We start from the raw sequence: 15,514 nt of genomic DNA, 5'->3' as shown, positions 1-15,514 counted from the left end.
TGGTGGCACCAAGCAGCTCCAGAAGGGAGGTCCAAGTTTGGGCTAAAAGCAGGCAGCCTCCCTCAGCCCAACTTGGTAGAAGTCTGGAGGTTTATTCTCTACAAGAGGGTCTCTGAACTGGAGGTCGGTTAGTAAAGTGGAAGGCAAGTTTCCCAAATGAAAAACAAGGAGGTTGCAGGGAAGGCTTTACAAACTGAAGGTCTCCCAGGTTGCCAGTAGCCATGTGTGTTCACATCTTTACATGTGAGATTAAAACATTCTTCCAGTCACCTGATCAGCTTAAGAAATTCCCAGTTGAATGTCCCCGTCAGATCTGGCCAGGTGAAGCCCACGGACACCTGAGGAGAGCCTCCAGTACCAGAGACCAAAACCAGTGTGAGAGGCAACAGAGTAAACAGAAGCACGGAGATGAAAGCTTTACGATGCCCGTCATTAATATAGTCAGAGATGAGCCAAGCTGTTGCACCCATGAAACAAGAATGGGATGCTACCAAAAGAGCAGTCAGGGGTGGGTGGAGCAAGCACTGGGAAATTTAAAATATGCCAACAGAGAGGAAAAGATAAAGCTTAAAACCAAAAATGACATTCTGCTGATAATGTAGCGATATGAAACTATCCAAAGAAACAGCTGAAAGAACGGAAAGTGATTGCCTCTGGGGTGTTAGAAATTGGAGAACAAGAAGTGGTGGTTATTTTTCATTATAATACCACCCACTCGGCTCTTGAAACCAGGGACTTGCACAACCTTGGTTTGACAAGCAAAGCAAAGACAGACAGGGTCCCTGCCCTCGTCCCAGTTGCTTACAAGTAGGAAGCCCCCCTGGGGAGAAGGTGAGTTGGGTGAGCACAGGGCACCTGGGCAGTCTCTCCCCACTGCTGGCCAGACTCTGCAGGCGCAGTCACTTGCTGTTGGATGTCAGTGGAACCGTGCTGTGTGCTGTCTGGAACAGGCATGCTCTGAGCCCGGCGTGGCAAGGGTGTCTGTTGTCCACAGTCATCAGTCTCCCCTGGTTTCCTGGGCTCTGGGGTACAGAGGCCCTGCCTGGTCTTGGAAAAGAGCTGGGAACACCATCTCCGCTGAGTGTTCCAGTGCTCTGTGTGGCTCAAGGTCCAGCCCTCCAGGCTAACCCTGGGCTGTCTCAGGCTGGACCCCATCCCTGAACCAGAGCCCAAGCCTGGAAACATCACTGGCCAGTCACACGTCTGCAGAGCATGCATGAGGGTCCATCAACGCTGCAACCCCAGCCCTGCCCACGGCGATTCCCTGGCAGCGCAGTCCTCACACTCTGGGTACTCATCGCCAGTGGGCATGTAACCATCTTCAAAATGGACACCCCCCCCCGCCCTTAGAATCAGCATTTCTTTAAGTAAATCTAGTTCCTTTTAGAGCAGAATTTAATAATCAAGATCTGGACACTACAGAGTTGTCATTACTTTTAGACCCTTTCAGTAAAGAAAGGACACATAGATATTATGAGTTCATATCAATATTTCCAATTCCAATTTAACATTACAGGGATTTTTTTCTTTCATTGCATATGCGTGTGTCCTTTTCTTACACAGAAGTCTTGTCTCTTGAAACATCTACTTATTTTTCCTGAAAATACGCAGTAATGGTAAAAAAATTATATTACTAACAATAAAATTACTAAGTGATGTTTGTTTTCTTGTAGTTCTTTTAGTTCTGAGATTATATCTCACTAAGGATGCACAGAGTTTTATATTCAAAATTCACTGGAATTTTTTTCTCTAGGTGATTATGTTAGCAGTTTGATATGCAGTAAGGTTCATTTGTTTCTGTTTTCAGTGTTAGAATTTTTTCTTTTTAAATTAATCCTGTTTTTTAATACATAAAATATTTATGTAATTTAAAGCTAAATTATGTAGGAAGGCATGCTTAGATTTCTAAGTCTCACATCTCTCCCTTTCCCCTCCATTCCATTCCAAAATCACCCTATGGATAACCTTGTTTTTTGGTTCCTTGTTTATACTTCCAGTGTTTCTTTTTTGCAAAAATAAACAAAATAATGCACCTTGATATTTTTTTTCATTTAGCCATATGTCATGGAGACCTTCCTCGTTCTTTTTAAGAGGCACATAATAATTAAAATGGTGGTTCATTCAACCAACCAGTCCCCAGAGTTTATCCCTAGAAGTAGAATTGCTGGGTCAAAGGACAAATACAGATATGCTATTCCTAAGTAAGATGCCATATTTTTTAAAAGTTTTCCAGAAAATCCTGATATTAGCCAGGTTTAACGACCAATAACCTACATATCACTAGCCATGTTATACTGTAGTAATCAAGGCAGCAAGTTTTCATTAAGCCACTACTTTGAGTTGGGCATTAGGGGAGAATTCAAAATGTAGGCTTCTCCTGCCTTCAATGAGTTAAAAAAAGGAGTTGTCCTGCCCTCATCTCCAGGAGACAAAACCTGCAAAGGAAGCAATTAGATCATACCTAACTTTTTTAAAAAAAATTTTTATTGGAGTAGAGTTGATTTACAATGTTGTATTCCTTTCTGCTCTACAGCAAAGTGAATCAGTTATACATGTATCCACTCTTTTTTAGATTTTTTTTCCCATATAGGTCATTACAGAGTATTGAGAAGAGTTCCCTGTGCTATACAGTAGGTCCTTATTAGTTACCTATTTTATATATAGTAGTGTGTAAATCATACCTAACTTTGGGTGTATCTCACTGCCAGAACTTTTATAATAGGAATTGGGGGCAGGGGGGATACCCTCTTGCCATTTGGTGGGACCCAGGGTCTACTGTCAGAGAGAAGTGAGCAGGCTTGAGGCAGAGGGCATCTGAGTCCCTCTCGGAAAGGGCAGTTGCCGGGTGGCCTGTGCTTCCAGGTCTATTTCGGGTGAGGAGCTGCTGCGCCAGGGCTGTTTCCAAGGAGTCAGCCTCTCCCCTTAGGTGCTGGATTCTTTCCTCTGCCTTCCTCCCGCCTCCTGAAGACAAGGGTGGTCTCCAGACCAGAACTGCTGGCGCAGCCTGGCCTTGGAGGCTGGGAGGCGCTCCCCAGGGCCCTAAATACTCACCTCCTTTTGCTGTGTAATCCTTTGGCCAGATCACTGCTTTAGTCTTCAAGTCCCTGTCACTGCACAGGCGGAAATGGGATTTGAAGTTAAATCTAACAGGAGTCGGGAGTGAGGGCTGTGCCAGCAGGAGGCGTAGGGGGAGGGATGGAAGAGGCACGTCCACGCTTCCCTCCCTCGCCTCCAAGGGCTGGACGCTGCCGTGGCTCAGGTGCCAGTCAGAGGTGGCCGTCCGGCACAGGACCCCGTGTTTCCCTGTGGATGTTCCGGGACCCCTGTATCATCACCTTATTTTTACCACAGGCTATAATTCTGATGACAGCCTCTGCGAACCATCCCTGGAGCTCGAGTTCGCTCCCCACAGGCAGTACGGTGAGTGGTCAGTGCGATGTCCCCTTCCGCCTGGGTTCTCAGTCTTGTTCTTATCAACAGTGCTTTTCCTTTAAGCTAAGTCCTGTATGGAAGTCCAACACACAAAACAGGTGAAAGTGAAGTTGTTGTATGAAGTGGGAATGGGGGGCCCACAGTTCCTCCAGTCTCCTTCCTTGCCCTCCTCAGGGCCTGAGGATGTGACTTCTACTTACATACCTCCAGTGACAGGGAAGTCACTACTTATCAAGCATCCCACTTCTGGAGACTTTAATTCCTTTTGCTTTAAAGCACCCCTCGTGTTTGCCAGGAAGTTCTGCTGACCCACACAGGGAACGTTGATTTCAGGAAGATCTGTCACTGTCCTCACTTGGATTTTAGTTGCCCAGAGTGGCTCCAAGTTATAGTTAGTCTTAGAAATTGTTAGAAGCACTTGCCGTTTGATTCAGGCATATTGTAAATTTAGGCAGAAGGGAAACCAGGAATTATACCAACCTTCTCAAAAATTATAAACAGCTTTGGGTTTTTTTTTAATTTTTGCAAAAAATAGTCATAGAAGCGTTGGAAGGTAATTCTTTAAAAAAAAAAACTCAAAGTTTACATTGAATTCAGTTTATTTCTGATCGACAATAAATGTTATCTCTACCCTATCCATTGTCTTAAAAGTATTATGATACAAATACAGACGTTTCCAATTGACATGAGTAAAGACAGGCTCTGTGGTGAAACAGTTTGACACAGGGCGCCCTTATGTCTTTACATTGAGTGGTGGGTAACACAACAGCAGGGATCTCCTGCAACGTTTGGTAAACCTGAGTAGCCCAATTTATGGTTGTCAGCTGACCAAAAGGGTTTTCTTCCTAAGTATTCTGATTCCTTGAGCTTCTCTTATCGGGAAAAAGAAGGGAAAGGGGTTTTTGATGCAATGCTTAGATAAACAAAAGTGCTTTGGGGTCCCATTGATTTGTATCACGATTTTCTTTTAGTGAAACTTATTTCCTTTTTAAAGAGGGATGTGCTTTTTTTTAATTTCACATGTTCCCTTCTCAAAGAGAGGACTTGTTCTGCTTTTATACCATGCACGAAAACCATGTATTTTTTGGCTCGGCCCCAAACCCCGTTTGCTAGTAAGTGTTTTCCAGATGCCTTCTATTTGCAGAGAACACATCAGCACTTGGGAACTGGGTGCCCTAAAGACCCAGAAAAACAAAAGCAAACTTGCAGGCAGGAGGGGAGGTGACTTGTGAATAGTGCATCTCCAGTTCTCAGTGCGGTCAACGCCAGCTGTGTGCTGGGAGGATGCAGAGATGACAGAACCACAGTCCCCGTCCCCCAGGGGTTCACGGTCTAGCAGGGCAAACACTGACACAGGGCAGGCTGATGAGGGCCGTGATGCTGAGTGCTGCTGGTGGAGGGGACCCGGAGAGGTACCCTGCAGGCCTTGAAGACCCAGCCTGCCCTGTGCTGTGTGGGCGGGGTCCCTCCCTGGACCTGGTTATTCACCCTGGGATCCAAGAGCCACCGCCACAGACCTGCTCAGGCACAGACAGCAGCCCGGAGGGCTGGTTCCCTCCAGCACTTGTCACCATAAAGGTCAGGTTTTCCCTTTGGGGCAGATGTGAATTTGACATGGGTGAGCCGAAGGACAGCACACAGCTGGGAAAAGCAAGTGCTGGCTCTCCTGCTGAGGGTCCCAGCTCCCACTCCCGGGATCAGGGAGCTGAAGCCACCTGCACACGGGTACACACTCCCTTGCACACGTGTGCACACACTGCCGTTTCCTGGCTCCCGCCCTCACCGAGCTGCACTGTCATGGTCTAGGCAGGAGATTTTCACACGTGTTCCAGAAAGCTCTGTGCAGTAATAGGGGTGGGCATTCCCACCCCAACCCTTGGCTCACCCAGAGCAGCCGGGTTTTTTTGTCTGCTTTTTCAGTTCTGCATGAGATTTTCTTCGTTAACAAAATTGCTTTAAGCCACAGCCCTAGACCTAAAAAAAAAAAAAAAAAAAATACCATCGGCTGTCATTTCTGGACGGTCTACTGGGTGCCACGCCTGGCACTCAGGGAAGTTAGCTGTCCTCACGGGAGAGCAGAGGATCCCGAAGCCCGTCCTTCCTGGGGGCGCTCAGCTTCACTTTGGCACAGAGTTACTTTGTTCCATAGTTTTCCTCAGATGAGATGGTTTACCATTGGCCTTTAGGTTATATGTTGGCGTTTCCTTTCAGCATCCCGGCCGGGGAGCTTGGAGAGCAGTAGAAATGCATCCAGCGACAGCTCACCTCTTAACCTGAAAGGTGAGCTGGCCTTTCCTTCTGGGCACTTTGCAGTGTACGTGGATCTTTGACTCTGGGCTTTTAGTATATTTGTAATTTAAAAAATACGGTTCCCGAGATCCTCCATGCATTCTGCGTTTGCATTCCTAGGCCACATCACGCGGTTTCAAGTGAAGGCCTGGAGTTTGGATGGATTGGGGTTCAAATCCCTTCACCCCCTCTGACAGGCTCCGGGCACCTGGGAGAGTCACCCATCCTCCGAATCCGAGTTACTTCGTCTTTAGAATGGAGAGAGTGATGCTAGTTCCATTCCACTGTGGTCAGAGAACATAGTGGATGGCTTTGATTCTTTTTAAGTTTTTTAAAGTTTATTTTATGGTGCAGAATATGGTCTGTCTTAATGAATGTTTCCTGTACATCTGAAAAGAATGTGTTTGCTGTCCCAAGACCACAAACCCTTATGCAAATCTTTTCACTTCTCAAGAGTCCACATGACCAGCCTCTAAAGAGCACCTGGCACATAGCAGGTGCTAAATAAACCTTTAACTATATGAACAGACAAGAGCTAATGAGTCTGGTGCCGTATAGATCCTAACAATTGAAACTTCAGAAGCTTTCCACTTTTATCTCAAGTTACTTTGTTCTGAATTCTAAGCATTCCAGAGTGTTCTTAACATCCAAAATCCCAGGCTGGGAGAAGTGCGCCCTGGGTTCTCAGGCAGCGTCCTCTCTGTCTTAAGTGAGCTGGGGGCAGCACAGAGCCCCCCCTGGAGACAGAGAGGGGGACTCACGTGTGTTCTCTGTGTCGCCCGCCCCGACCCCAGGTTCCTCCGACCAGCTCCACGGCAGGTCCGAGAGCTTCAGCAGCGAAGACCTGATCCCCAGTAGGGACACAGCCACTCTGCCGCGGGATGCCAGCACCCCGGGGCGCACTGCCCTCAGCCGCCATGAGTACCCCCCACCCCGGAACGGGCCTCTCCCCCAAGAGGGCGCCCGGAAGAGGGGCGCGGCCCAGCCCCATGGCGGGGTACGGCCCTGCTCAGCCTCCCCGAGCAGTGAGATGGTCACCCTGGAGGAGTTCCTGGAGGAGAGCAACCGGGGCTCCCCTTCCTCCGTGAGTGGCCCAGGGCTCAAAGGGACACAGCGAATCCCTCTTCCTTTGCTATCTCCCCAAACTGGGACAGTAGGCAGAAACCGTGGCAGCAAAGTCACAGAAAGGGATGGGGTGGGGGTGGCGTGGCCTAGGTGCAGGGCTGCTTGGGTGGGGAGCAAACCCACGAGCCAGCAGATCCCTGGGTGCCAGCAGCCAGCCCCAGACCTCGGAGGCTGTTTCTCCATCTGTGAAGGGAGTGGGCAGAACGTGGTGCCGGCATGGAGGGCAGGGATGCTGTGTGCCCCCCGCTGGGAGCTTCTCGAGAGAAGAGTGACCAGCACCCCACTCACGGAGTTAGCGTCTCGCGAGGTTTTGTGGCAGAGCTCAGAATGCCCACTTCCCCTGAGCCTTCACCAGCAGAGAGCAACAAGTTTTTTCTATAAAGGGCCAGATAGTAAATATTTTAGGCTTTCCAGTCCAGACGGTCTCTGCTGCAACTACGCGACTCTGCCGCTTTAGCGGGAAAGCAGCCACAGACCATCTGTCAATGAGTGGGCATGGCCATGTTCCAGTAAAACTTTACTTATGGACATTGACATTTGAATTTCATATAATTTTCACATGTCCCAAAAGACTGTTCTATAAAAAAATTTTTTTTTCAATCATTTAAAAATGTAAAAACTATTCTTAGCTCACAGGCCATACAAAAATGGGCAGCAAGCTGGACCTGGCCTGTAACTCTGGTTTGCTGACCTCTGTTCTGCAGCTCTAACCCCCAAACATCACCTGTATTAGGATTCCCTCCGCTGTCACCTTTCCAGCGTCTCCATTTAGCTTTTCTGAAGCTGCATGTCTGTCTTTTACATACTCTGTCTAAATTCAGTCCCACGAGCTATTGGGTTATTCGACAGATGACACATATACTGTCTTGCTATTGAGACCGTTCAAGGTTTAATGCTTCAGTGATTCTATCTCATTTCCCTTAAACAAATACAGTCGAACTTTCTCTAGCCATATAGTAAACTCTGTGACCCACGTTAATGGGTCACAGTGACACAGAATACAAAATATTTGTTTGGGAGATATTTATTGAGCAGCTACCGTGTGTTAGGCAGTATGCATGGTGCCTGCGCTAAAAGAACAAAGCAAACCAGTTACTGGGCAAATTTCTATCGCAACTTGCTAGGTGCTTGGTCTTGTGGTTGTCTATGTATCAAGCACTTACTGTGTGTTAGAAGCTGGAGAACCCAAGGTGGGAAAGACAGAAAACCTGCTCTCCAGAAGTTTACGGTCTGATGCAGTGGGTCTTAAACTCCAGTGTGCATCGGACTTGCTTGGCAGAACACAAGCTGGATCCCAGAGTTTCTGAGATTTTGCATCTCTATGAAGTTCCCAGATGACGCTCTCCCTGTCAGTGTGGGTCCAGGCATCACACACTGAGAAGCACTGATCTAATGGAATAAACAAGAATGTCCAGAAATCAGGGGTGCCTGCAACTGGACGGCTCCTCTTCTCAGTCCTTTTCCGATTCTGTGCCGGTCCCCGTGAGTTTCCTTTCTCTGGGCAGATCTCAGGGGGTGGGTCCTAAGCAAGGCGCACGGCCCCTCCCCACTCAGCTCAGACCTATCCAGATACTCTCTGCTGCTCACCTGTCCCTGTTGGAAGCTGACGCTCACCCTCTGAGAGCCACCCCCTCCTCGCCCCATCTGCCCAGGTGCTCACCCCCGTAGCCCCACCTGACACCCCTACCCTCCTCTGAGCAGGCCTGGAGAAGCCACCCATGCCCCCCTTTCCCAAGCACTGATGATGCTGGGGGGAGGGGGTGTCACAAGATGGGCTCCCTGGGTGGCCCTGAAGGTGGGTGTTAAAGAAGTTAGAAGTGTGCAGAAAGGGACCAGGAGGTGCTGAAAACAGCTGCAGAGTCTGACAGCCGTGGGTTCTAATCCCCAATCTGCCACTCTCTAGATGTCTATCCTCTATGACCTCAGTTTTCTTACATATTAAATATTGTTTTAATACAACCTTAAACAACCCTTACAAGGGTTGCTTTCAAAATTAAACTAAGTTTTTTGCGATTATACCCCTGGTTCCTGGCACAGCACCTGGCGTGCGGGAAGCACTTGATAAATGGTTCTTGTCCATATTGATGAGCCAGGGTCTTACTGCACACACACACCAAGAGCGAGGCTTCCAACTAGCATGAAACAACAGATTGCACCTCTGTCAAGTTGAGCATCCAGATGTTGTCAGGGGCCAGGAGTTGTTGGCAAGTGGTTCCTGAGCTGCTGACCCGTCCTGCAGACTGATGCCCCCCTGACAGGTCACAGCGGGCTGGGGTCTCATTGCAGCAGCTCTCGGCCCCTGACTCTCACCGCTGATGTGAACTCACTTCCCTTCCGCTTTTTGCAGCGTCAGCCTCAGGAGAAACCTCCGCTTGGCTGCTCTAGGCTGTGAGGTGTTGGCAGAAGGCTGAAGTGAACCTGAACACAGCCATCAAGCTTGGCCTCTGGCGGCTCTTCCTGTCCCCACGATGGTGGCAAAGGACGCCAGTTCCCTGGCCAGGGGAAGCCCAGCTAGGTGGCAGCTCCGTGGCAGGGGGCAGCCGCTTGAGGGGGACAGTCTAGAGGGCTGGGCCACCTCCCTCTTCTCCTGGACGGTCGACCTTTCTGGTTCCCACCGCCCTTCCCCTGCCCCTTGTGCCTCCTTTTCCCCTTACTTCTCACATTAGGAGAAACATCTGAGAGGCAGTGAGGGTACTGAGTGTGGTTGATTCTGGCTTTTGGGGAGCTGGTCTTGTTTCTCTTCCTCTCTGTGGCCCACAGTAAAGCCCTTGCAGTGTGTCTGAGCCTGGTGCGCTGACAAAGAAGGTCCGGTCCTGCCGGTCAGCTTTCTGCCACTTGCTCTGCTTGGTGAAAAAATGGGAACCAGGTTGAAACAGTTGGCCTGACCCTTCCATAAAGTGGATGAGCCTTGTGGGAAGTCATTTCCTCTCTGGATCTGCTTTCTTACTTGTAAAGTTAAGGGGCTACTTAGGAATTCCCAGGCGGTCCAGTGGTTAGGAGTCCGCGCTTCCACTGCAGGGGGCACAGGTTTGATCCCTGGTCGGAGAACTAAGGTCCCACGTGCCACAAAGCGCGGCCAAAAAAAAAAAAGAAAGAAAAAAGTTAGGAGGCTACTGAGTGGCATCTGGGTCCTCTCCCTGATGATCCGTGTATTGTCCCAACCCCTGACCAGAGCAGTGTGTATGGTGGGGAAGTTGGACCTTCAACAGGCCGAGCGGGAAACTTCAGTCCTGGCCATGCGGGCGGCACAGGGGACATCCTGGGTGGGAGGAGGGGTCTCCAAGGCCCCTCTGGCCCTCACTCAATTCTTCCTCTCTTTCCTGTAGGACGCTCCCAGTTGCCGGGATGACCTGCTAAGTGACTATTTCAGAAAGGCCAGCGATCTCCCGGCCATCGTAGGCCAGCCAGGTCCACCTACCAGGAAAGAAGGGGCCAAGATGCCCACCAGCTTCGTGGCCCCCACCATCAAGATGCCCGTCACCACCTCCGAGGGGAAGCCGCTGAAGCCCGGGCAGTACGTGAAGCCGAACTTCAGACCCGCTGAGGCCGAGGCCCTGCCCGGTGCCCCCCAGAGGCAGGCCCAGCCACCCCAGAGCCTGTCACTGGGCAGACTCCGGCAGGCCACGATGCCCCCCGCTTCCCACACGCCCACTGGCCGGAGTGCATCCCTGAGCCGGGCCTTCAGCCTGGCCTCCGCCGACCTCCTCCGGGCCAGCGGGCCAGAGGCCTGCAAACAGGAGCCAGGGGGTCCCGAGGCCTCGGGGGGCAGAGACACAGGCAGCCACAGCCTGCAGAGCTCCACAGCTCCCAGCTCCCACAGCCTGTCCCGGGAGCGGACCCCACTTGTGGGAAAGGCTGGTGGCTCCTGTCAGGGCCCTGGCCCCCGAAGCCGGCCACTGGACACAAGGCGCTTCTCTCTGGCTCCCCCGAAGGAGGAGAGGCCAGCTCCCCTGCAGCAGTCTGCCACGTCCCCAGCCATCGCCGCTGGAGGTGGCAGTGGCAGTGGCAGCAACTCCCAGCTCCAGCACTGCTCACCTGCTGCAGCCCCGGCTGCCAGGACTAAGCCCCAAGCCTCCCCGCACTCGGGAGAGGCGGCCACCATCGCCCCCGTCCGGGCGGGGTTCAGCCCCTCCGAGGGGGACGGGGTCCTGGGGCAGGGCCACAGTGAGGGCCTCCCTGCCAAGGGCCCGGGCAGGTCTCCCGACCTGGCTCCCCATGGCAGCCGGGCCTCCGAGGACTTCAGTCGTGGGAGCAGCTCGAAGAGCACGCCGGCATCCCCCGAGCCGGCTGGGGACCAGCAGACCGTGTGGTATGAGTACGGCTGCGTGTGACTTGGCTCCTGGACCGGCAGCTCCTAAACCTTAAAGCTACTGACGCACCTGCTGATCACGATGGCCTTTCCCCGTCTGCCTGTGGTGCCAGGAAAGGGCTTTACAATGAGGAAAGGGTTCCCGTGCATTTCTTCTGTTTGTTTTGTTACTAAAACACCGTGCCAAGCCCTGAGAGGGTTGCACCCTCCCCCCGGTGTGTAACGTGTCTTCTGTATCTGTAGCCTCCAGCAACTGGTATCTTTTGAACAAATCCACTTTGGCATGGGGACACTCAGAACGCAGTGACAAACTGACCCCAAAGCAGACACTGTTTGAGCGCGCCCCTGTAGAACACTCGTTTGCAACTTGCTGACCTCCACTGAAGCATGTGTGTATATGGGCGTGTGCACACGCACATACACACACTCACAGGACTGAGCCCTGGTGGCTCTGGAAACTCTACTCCCCTCCCAAAAGCCATTTGATCCTAGGAGAAGCCCCCACTGGCCAAACTACAAAGATCTGGAGGCCCTTGGGTGGACCCCAGAGGCAGGCTCGCTGTTGAAAACCAGGCGCGCTGCCGTGCCGTTGCTGGGGTCCCAAGCGCTTCCCTTCACCCCAGAGCCGAAGTGGCCTTCCAGGCGGGCGGTGGTGGCCTCAGGTGTTTGCCTCCCCCCTGCAGCCAGTTCCTGGGCTCTGCAGGGTGGGCTCCAAGGCCACAGGGCCACCTGCCTTCCCTGACTCTTCTACAAACACTGGATCTGGGGGGCCGGGCAGAGAGAAGCCCACCCAGCAAGTGTGCATAGCGTACAGAGGGGAGGCGTGTGCAGGAGTGAGGTGCGCCTCGGTTTACAACGTGGCTGCAGTGTCCCCACTTCCCTGTCTCAGGTGAGATGTTGATTTATTATTGCTGAGTAACTTCTCGTGGTAGAAACCAAATCTCTTTTAATATATTACATATGTATGTACACACATGTGAAATATATGTACTTTGAGGGGATCTATTTATGTTCCATGGGGAGTCATTCTTTCCTATCAGGAATCTCACCTGCTGCTTTGTGTATTTGGTCAGATTCCTGGCACGTTTTGTTTCCTGTTGTTTAGTAAAGGTGCTCTTCCAGGGATGCACTAAACCTGGTGATTTTTTTTTTTTTGAAGATTTTTTTTTCCCTTTGATTCAATATAAGAAAGAAATGGGAAGCTAAGATCAATTTTAGGAGTGCTTCGGGTTGTGTATTAAATAGCCATTCATTCTGGAACACTAGGACAGAATTGTAATAAAAGGACATGGAACAGTATTGAGTCCTGGTTTTCCTCACTGCACATTATGGCAGCATTGACCAGGCTCTGGGGGCTCAGGGTCCCTGCCTCAGCACCAGTCACTGGAATCCACAGCTCCCTTGGCCCCTAGGTCATCAGAGAATGTGGAGGGCAAGGTTTTTCTCTTTACAGCAGCTTTTTTCCAGACTTGAATTTATTTTAACTTAGTGTAAATTGAATTCTGTTTTGATATGGGATTTGTGTCATGGCAGGAGCTCAGCTTAAAGTGGTCCTTTGGATTTTCCCAAGGCTACTCTACTAGGAAGTGCCAGACCTGGAATTTAGACCTTGGGGGCCTCAGATTGGAGGCTTAAGTCAGATGGAGGGAGGGAAGGAGGAAGGAAGGCAGGCATATAAATATCCACACATGTCAAAATCTTTCTTCTAGTAGATTTCTGTCCAGCTGCTGCCTCAGCGTCTCCTTTGCTTTCTCACCAGACTTTTTCGAGAGGATCTCCTCTTGTCTCCTCACCCGTTCTTTCCCGAGCCTCTGCAATCTGGGTATCTCACCACTCAGCAGAGCTCCTCCAGCAAATGAACAGCGGCCACCTTGCAGGCTTCATTCCCTGTGGCCTTTGCAGCATTTGACCCCTGACCAGTCACCCCTGGGAACTCCCAGTCTCTGCCTCGTGATTCTCCCCCTTGTGGGATGGCTATTCAGCCCTCAGACTTGCCGGCCCCTCGTTCATTCACTCATTCCTTCCACAGACAGTCACTGGAAGCGTCCTGTTTGCCAAGTCCTAGGTTGCGCCTTCGAGACCTCTCCCTCCTTGCACCCCTCCGGGGCTGGTCCCACCCTGCTCCCGGAGTACTGACTGCCCCTCAGAGCCCCTGCCTGGACGGCAGCCTTCCTCAACTCCTCTCCCTGGCTCCTCCGGCGACACCAGCTGTCACACAATCACAGATGCCTGTGATGCGGGCCTCATCCCTCCTCTCTTCACATCCCACATTTTATAGTTCACATCCCACGTTTTATAGTTCACATCCTGGACCTGAGAATGTGTCTGGAATCTGGCCCCCCTTGTCTTAGCCAGCTGTTCTCATCCTAGGTCACACACATACCCTTGACCCTGGGTTTTGGTAGTAGCCTGCCAACCAGTTTGCCTGCCTCAGACAGCTCAGCCCTCATGGCACCTCGGGACGTTCACCCAGGTGACCTCCACACCTGCCACACCCATCCCTTTGTGGCTTGGTCCTTTGGCTCACCTCAAGGCGCACCCAGACTTATCACTCCCTTCTCTGCCCCAGACAAGCTCATACACATCCACAACTTTCATTACAATCTGTTCCCAGAGGCTCCAGATGTATCTCCAACCCCAACCTCTCCCCAGAACCTCCAGATCTGGTTCCAGCTTGGATGTCCTGAGACACCACCAACGCAAGGTTCTCAACACGCAGTTCCCCGTCCTCCCCCCATCTCGTCCCTCGAGACAGTGTTTGAGGTCCCCCACCCTCCTCCCCATGCCCTATCCATCACTCCATCAGCTGGCTCCAATTCTGACACCTCACTCGCATACACAGCCAACCCCATGCAATGGTCCTCCTGGGCAGTACCCCAGGGTCCTGTTGCTGAGGGGGGCAGCCCAGATCATGCCCCTCCTGAGCTCCCAGGCCCCACCTTCTCTGCACTGGCCTGGGAGACACATGGCCCAGTGTCTGGGAAATATCCAGCTGGCCACTGGATATTCATGCCCACAGCTCAGCAGTGAGTTCTGCCTGGAGGGAGATTTTGGATCATCTGTGAGACAAGAGGGGCTCACCCTGCAGAGAACATTAAAGTGAGAAAATTAGAAAGCATAGGACAAATCTTATGAAGCACCAGCCAACATTAAACATCCAGCCAAAATGTTTATCAACCAACCTGGGGGAGGGAATACACACATACACACACACACACACATATTTACGGATGTAAAAGATTGTGACACAATTTACAAATAAGCTATACGATATATGAAATATATAATACTTTTTATTGTAAAATCCATACAGCCGATTGATTCTCTTAGAATGCTCTCACTGATTTTTGCCAAACTTGTGTATTTATAGCCAACCTATTCTTGCAGCTGACGAATGAGTGTAGTTCCAATGTGAATGTCGGCTGATGTTTTCTTTATGTTAGCAAGTAAGATGAAAATGAAACAAGTCAAAGATGTATATCAGAACTTCACTCATCTGTTGATGATGTGAGTGACTGCTCAGTCAGGTAGCAGTTTCTGATTATTGGCCAAATTTCCTCAATTGTTTGTGCTGTTCACATTGTAATGGCTTAGAGACACAGCACACTTTTTTAAAAAAACTAGACGTATAGTTTACATGCTGGAATATTCACCCAAGACACACTTTTAAGTTTAATCTGCACTAGTCACATTTTCCCCATCACTTTCTTAATTAAGTCAAGAGACTCTAGATACTGCAGAAGACATAAATCAAGCCCTAACTGGTAACACTTGCCAATTTCTGTGGCATAAACACTCTCACTATGGTCGAGTTCAAGCTGCCGCCATAGTGTTACTAACCACAGAGGTGGAAAGAGATGTGCAGTGTACCCTGTTATATAATATTGCTTCCATACAGATGCAACAGGTGTAAATAACCTCAAGAGCACAGGTAACAGTAAAATAATTAGGAAGTGGCACATTTTGAGTGTTTACCTTTTTTTTTTTTAAATTAATTAATTAATTAATTTATTTATGGCTGTGTTGGGTCTTCGTTTCTGTGTGAGGGCTTTCTCCAGTTGGCGGCAAGCGGGGGCCACTCTTCATCGCGGTGCGCGGGCCTCTCACTGTGGCGGCCTCTCTTGTTGCGGAGCACAGGCTCCAGACGCGCAGGCTCAGTAATTGTGGCTCACGGGCCTAGTTGCTCCGCGGCATGTGGGATCTTCCCAGACCAGGGCTCGAACCCGTGTCCCCTGAATTGGCAGGCAGATTCTCAACCACTGCGCCACCAGGGAAACCCCCTGCCTTTTCTTTTTTTTTAATTAATTTATTTTTGGTTGTGTTGGGTCTTTGTTTCTATTCGAGGGCTTTCTCCAGTTG

General features: G+C 50.6%; 1 protein-coding gene across 6 annotated transcripts in view; it reads left to right on the top strand.

Annotated features, from left to right (window-relative positions):
* CCDC88C (coiled-coil domain containing 88C) overlaps positions 1 to 12,442 on the top strand; it is a 124,371-nt gene extending 111,929 nt beyond the window's left edge. For 4 of the 6 annotated variants that reach the window (XM_059914834.1, XM_059914836.1, XM_059914835.1 and 1 more), the window contains 4 exons: positions 3,352 to 3,420; positions 5,644 to 5,712; positions 6,516 to 6,805; positions 10,173 to 12,442. In XM_059914834.1, coding sequence (XP_059770817.1) covers positions 3,352 to 3,420; positions 5,644 to 5,712; positions 6,516 to 6,805; positions 10,173 to 11,177 — 1,433 coding nt within the window. In that variant the 3' untranslated portion in view covers positions 11,178 to 12,442. Of the gene's footprint in view, positions 1 to 3,351; positions 3,421 to 5,643; positions 5,747 to 5,841; positions 6,078 to 6,515; positions 6,806 to 10,172 lie in introns of those variants that run through there. The other 2 variants (XM_059914838.1, XM_059914839.1) reach the window with 2 other exon arrangements.
* Positions 12,443 to 15,514: the final 3,072 nt, after the last annotated feature.

This window comes from Balaenoptera ricei, chromosome 2, assembly GCF_028023285.1.
Source record: "Balaenoptera ricei isolate mBalRic1 chromosome 2, mBalRic1.hap2, whole genome shotgun sequence".
NCBI lineage: Eukaryota > Metazoa > Chordata > Mammalia > Artiodactyla > Balaenopteridae > Balaenoptera > Balaenoptera ricei.
Note: the sequence above shows the minus strand (reverse complement) of the source record. Positions and strands in the feature narration are given on the sequence as shown.